The sequence below is a fragment of the Apium graveolens genome, chromosome 5, assembly GCF_009905375.1.
Source record: "Apium graveolens cultivar Ventura chromosome 5, ASM990537v1, whole genome shotgun sequence".
NCBI lineage: Eukaryota > Viridiplantae > Streptophyta > Magnoliopsida > Apiales > Apiaceae > Apium > Apium graveolens.
In genome coordinates this window covers 297,904,936-297,911,120 of record NC_133651.1, presented here as the reverse complement: position 1 = coordinate 297,911,120, position 6,185 = coordinate 297,904,936, and the positions used below count along the sequence as shown (strand labels likewise).

Here is a 6,185-nt window from a genome sequence, read left to right as displayed (position 1 = left end):
ACTTGTCATTGTTGGTTACTAATTATATGAAACCAAACCTTTCTAGGAGTACATAGTGCCAGCTATGCTGCATTACTTGGATCCTTCCAGATTTGATGAACATAAGTTGAAGGTTAATTTCGTACAGGAACGACCGATGCAGTCCGATACCCATGATTGTGGCGTGTACGTGTGGAAGTACATGGATGCTATACTTAATGGCATATCATTGAGATATGCTGTTTGGGAGCCTGTATTGGGTATTTGGACATTCCGGCATCGCATAGCTTGGGAGCTTTCAAAAGGGCTCGCTAGACGGATAAGTGACTATGGGATCCAGCAGAGGAACAGGGGACTTAGTTTATATTTTGGATTTGTTTTGGTATTTTCTTTGTTATTGATTATGATTATTTTTATTGGATTGATGTTGCGTTTAGATTTGATGTTGATTGGTTGGTTGATTTAGATTTAGTTGAAACAGGTTGGTAAGTTATAAAAATAAACGGAACCATGCCGTTTTTTTCTTAAACTATGTAAATCACCCGCAATGTTGATGTTAGCAGTATAAAGGCCTGTGACCAGTTTTCTGCAGAAAACTGGCAAGCACTAGTTTGCTTGTCAGTTTTCTGTAGAAAACTGGTCACAGACCTCAGCATTGAATCATTGCGGGAGATATCATATTTTACACATTTTACAGTTTAGTCACCCCGCAATGAATCATTGTTGCAGTGATCATACCCCGCAATGAGGCATTGCACCATACTTCAGCATTGAATCATTGCGGGAGATGTCATATTTTACACATTTTACAGTTTAGTCATATAAAAATGACTATTTTAATGTCTAGTTGCCTTTGTTAATTAAAACACTTTTTTCATATTTTTACATTAATACTACATATTTTAAATATTTTAAGAATTTTGGTGTTGGAAAATATTTTAAAAATATTAATATTACTAAACTCACTTTTGTTAACAAAAAGAGGCAGTGAGTTTTGGGTGGAGCAGAGTACCCAGCAATGAGTCATTGCTGCAGTAAGGACCTCCAGCAATGTCTCATTGCTAGGTGCTATGTCACTAGTTCGCATTGACTAATTTAATGTCTAGTTGACTTTGTTGATTAAATCACTTTTTTCAAATTTTTACATTAATACTGCATATTTTAAATATTTTAAGAATTTTCGTGTTGGAAAATATTTTAAAAATATTAATATTACTAAACTCACTTTTGTTAAAAAAAAGAGGCAGTGAGTTTTGGGTGGAGCAGAGTACCCAGCAATGAGTCATTGCTGCAGTGTGACCTCTAGCAATGTCTCATTGCTCGGTGCTCTGTCACAATTCTCTTACAATATTTTAAGTTGGATAATAAGAGTTTTGGTGTTGAAAATATTTTAAACAATATTAATATTAATAATAAGAGTTGGATAATATTTTTGTTAAAAAATAACATTAATATGCAACATTAATATTATGTGTAAATTTAAATAACATTAATATTATGGAACTTAAATAGAAAAGTTAAAAGAACTAATGTACTACTTGTCAAAAATTGTTAGGTTAAAACCTAATAATTTCTTCGATCATGCTCCACCCTTAGGGGACAGTTTCTTGCATCATGTTCTCCTCCGATCGCCCCACAATAATTGCACTTTCGAGGCTTGATCTTGATCTTTGAAGTTTCCGTCTCAATTCCACTTTTATATCTTTTTGTTTTCTTCCTTCCTTTAGTTTTCGACGTTGGAGGATCAATTATTGGATCATGTTGGTAGTCCTCTTGAGTTTTCGCCTCATGGGTTCTTTCTCTACGCTCTTCATCCACAAAAACATCTTTCAAGTATCTCTTCTCTCTATCAATCACACCCATTAAGTATTTATACCGTGAAACAGAACAACTACCGGAAGCAGCTAAATCTTGAAAAGATTTGCACAATGCACCATACCTTAATGGTTGTGACGCACCATCATTACCAATACCGGGAGGAGCATATGGAAGAGGACCCGCAATTTTGTTGCAGTTCATTGTCCACCTACCCATAATGAGACTTTCCGGTATCTTGATTTTTTGTTTTTTGTCAAGATAACGGATTATGTGTTTGCAAATCATCCCGGAATGTTCAAACTTCTTACACGAGCATTCAATTTTTTCGCACATGAAAATTGTCACTCGATATTTTCTTCTGCAATTCTCCGGCAGGGTAGCCTTCTCAACCAAATACAGTTTCGATATATAAGTTCCATTGTTTTTGACACTGTTCACGATGTAACATGTACTTTTCATAAGCTCCTTTTGAAACCGTTTGAACATTTCTTTCGTGTAGATTTCAGATGCATGCATTTCCAAGGATGAGTGCAAAACTAATCTCCTTTCCAATTGTTCGCTGTCATAATCGGCTTTAACCTCCTTCAGATATTGTGTCTCCAAAGCCTTTTGGGAGTTCTCAATGAATTCCTTCAAACCGGTAGATGATTGCACATATTCATCAAAAAAAGAATTTGTAGACTCGCTTCTTGAAGTTGTAGTCATGCCGATGGAAAAATGTTGCTTCGTGTAAGCACCAATCCATTGAGTTCTAATAGCATACATGTCATTTAACCAAGCATGATCCTCAAGATCGTACTTCTCGACTAATTGCTCCCATTTACCTTCAAATTCTGTAGGTGTCAACGACTTGTACACACATGCATTAAACTCTGTCTTGAACTCCGGATAATTTGTGTACAAATAAGACAACTTCTCGGGAAACTTACTACTTATATGCCATGTACAATACGTATGCTTTGTTTGTGGCATAGGCATGACCTCGGCAATGGCATTTCCCAATGTAATGTCTTGATCAGTAATAATTGTTCGAGGCGGTTTATTGTCGACGGCTTCCAACCATGTCCTCAAAACCCACTTATACGATGCCTCAGTCTCATCCCTTACAAGTGCAAATCTAAATAGTATATTTTGATAATGGTGGTTTACGCCCGTAATAGGTATGAAAGACATACAATACCTATTCGTCCGGTAAGTTGAATTAAACGTAACCACATCACCAAAATTCTTGTACGCGTTCATGGACCGAGGATCAACCCACACCAAACCCCGTACACGATTCTCATCATCTAAATCCACCCATAAAATAAATTACCAAAACTATTTTCTTGTAGTTCCCGTAACAAAAGTAATCCACACTCCGCATCACCCGAATCAAACACTCGGCGCCGAATATCACGTATGACATTACATACGTCTTGATTAGAAAAACCAAGATTTTCAACACACCCCTTTGTCTCGCTAAGAAATTTCATTACTTTGCCCGTCTCAATTCCCGATTTGTTAAACAACTCAATCAATGATCGCGTCATAGGATCTATGTTGAGTGATCTTTGAAAAAATTGAACTTTTTCCGGCGACACCAATTTATGATTGTGTTCTAAATCCACCGAACTAATTTGCCATTTGTCTATCTTCACTTTGTGAACGACACACATTCGAGCACCACAATTCGTTCGTGAAATTACCTCTCTAACTCGTTTTCCTTTACCAAAATCCAACGGCGTCGCTCCTACCCTTCCACCTTTTCGAAAAATAAACAAACGGTATGATGGTTCATTTCTGTTTGTTTGATTACGAGTATTCCTAATTATTATCTCGAATCCCTCTTTTCAACCATAATTCCTATAAAATGCTTCAGCATCATCCAATGTATCGAAAATCTTGCCGACATAAGGCACAACATCGTTACTATTCTTAAATCCATGATTCTTTTTCTCAACATTTTTCTCATCTTTTACGTCATCAACATTTTCACCGTCAAAATTATCACCACCAACGTTATCATCAACATTATGATCTCCAACATTATCACCACCAACGTTATCATCAACATTATGACCGCAACATTATGAACACTAACATTATCAACATCAATATTATCATCACTAACATTATTCATATTATCATCACTATCAAGATTTACAATATCTTTGTTATTCCTAGTGGACTAACAATGAGATTTACAGAAGGGGGGTTGAATGTAAATCTCAAAACTTTTTCAAGTTTTGAGCAATTTATGAAAGTTGTGTGTTCAAGAAGAACAAGTGTGTGAATTGCTTTAAGCTAATACAGACAGATATATATTCAAGCACAAATGTAAAGAACACAACAGACCTTAAAAACTTTTCTGGTGGATTTGTTGTTCCACCAGAGATGGTATTTTAGAAAATCTGTGATTAAACAATGTTGATCACAGCTGCATCCTAGTACAAACTAGATGAATTTTCTCTCAATATTTTTCTAAACAGCTCTGGAAAATCTCACATCTAATTACTAGCTTCTACTTGGTTTATATATTACCAAGTGTACAAGTGAAGAACAATATAAAATACAGTAATAAAATAAGATCTTCACTTGCTTCTTTTCCTGTTCACTCCAGTACTTTGTTGACTATTGCATCTTTGTACTAGAGAAGAACGGCTGCTTTTTCTGTTGTTCCTGAAATTCGGCTACCACATCTCAGTTGTCTCTATCAACCCATGTGCCTCTGTTTGTAGGTACAACTACCCCTTATCAACGGCTAATCATCAGAACATCCGTTGAAGCTTTCATCCGTTGATGCACTCATCCGTTGAAGGATGTTATCCGTTGAAGCTTTCATCCGTTGATGCACTCATCCGTTGAAGGATGTTATCCGTTGATGACTTTATCCGTTGAAGCTTTAGAGACATCCGTTGAAGCTTAGCTTCTCATCCGTTGAAGGTCTTTAAGTCATCCGTTGATACCACTTCACTTATACAAAATTACAAGGCATGAAGTATTTACAATTGGCCTTCCTATCTGCATATCATCTAGTAGTCAACATGACTCATAGTTTCTCTCAACTTCCAAGAATTACATTTTAAATACAGAGACTGAAATATGCTACAACACTAGACTTATTTCTAAGTAAAGCTACACCATCAACGGATAGCCAAAGTGGTCTTATCCGTTGAGGCTACAGACACTAAATTTCTACTTAAGTATTTTGTTAAACATATCATCAAACTAATGCACATACATTCCTAACAATCTTCATCAACAAATAACTTACGACGAGCTACGGGGTTTCGTCTAACGGGGGTATAATAATCGTAATTATCATTTTCACTAGAAGAGAAACTACAAGCTTTAAATAAAAAAGAAGCCATCAACAATCGAAAACTAACCTTTTGAGATCACCTTCAAGAATGAGTAAATTGAAAGTAAATTTGAAATTATTGAAAGTATATTGTAAATTGTAAAATGAGTAATAAGAAGTAAATGTTGAATCAAACAAAATTGTCTCCAGTAATGAAACATTTCGGTAATGAAACATTGCTGGAGTGACCCATTAAATATAACCACCAACCAGATTTTGAAGCCATTATAGCTGAGTTCCTGCAGCAATCACGCATTGCGGCCTCCCGCAATGAATCAATGCGGGAGTACTCTCGCATTGACCCATTGTTGCAGTAGTTCCTGCAGTATTGGGTCATTGCGGCAGGATAGTCAACAGTCTTACCCCTGAGCTTCGGCAACATTTTTTTTTGTGCCTAAATTAAATTTTTGGTTTTCAAATAATATTTCTGAATTTTTATGATTACAATATTTTGTGAGTTTTATGTTTTTATAAATTGTCATATATGTTATTTTAGTTAAAAAATTAAATTATCAATTTTAATAATAAAATTTATATTATTAATTTTATACTTTTTTGTGAATTCATACTTAATTTTTGTGCAAATATTAAATCAATATCAATTTTTGTGAATTCATACCTAAATTTTGTTTTTAAAATTTATATTAATAATTTTATACTTTTTTGTGAATTCATACTTAATTTTTGTGCCATTATTATTATAAATTGTCTGATCAAAGGTTAAGGAGTTGGACCGACATACCGCATTGGCTCATTGCTGCAGTAGTTCCTGCCGCATTAGGTCATTACGGCAGATTAGTCAACAGTCTTACTCCTCAGCTTCCGCAACATTTGTTTTTGTGCCTAAATTAAATTTTTGGTTTTTAAAATTCCGGTTTTCAGCCTATAAATAGTGCTTTTGTAATCTCATTTTTTTTCATTCTACATTTTCTCTTCAACATTCTCTTCTCTATTTTCCGAAAAATGGCTTTCTACTATGATTGGGACAATAACAAGGTAATTGTCGATGACGTGACTTACGACGGGCCGGAAGGAGATGAAGACA

General features: G+C 35.1%; 1 protein-coding gene across 1 annotated transcript; it reads right to left on the bottom strand.

Moving 5' to 3' along the window:
• Window positions 1-1,542: 1,542 nt before the first annotated feature.
• LOC141661079 (protein FAR1-RELATED SEQUENCE 5-like) lies at window positions 1,543-3,039 on the bottom strand. Its single transcript, XM_074468063.1, has one exon. The coding sequence runs from the start codon at window positions 3,037-3,039 to the stop codon at window positions 1,543-1,545; it is 1,497 nt and encodes a 498-aa protein (XP_074324164.1).
• Between the last annotated feature and the right edge of the window lie 3,146 nt (window positions 3,040-6,185).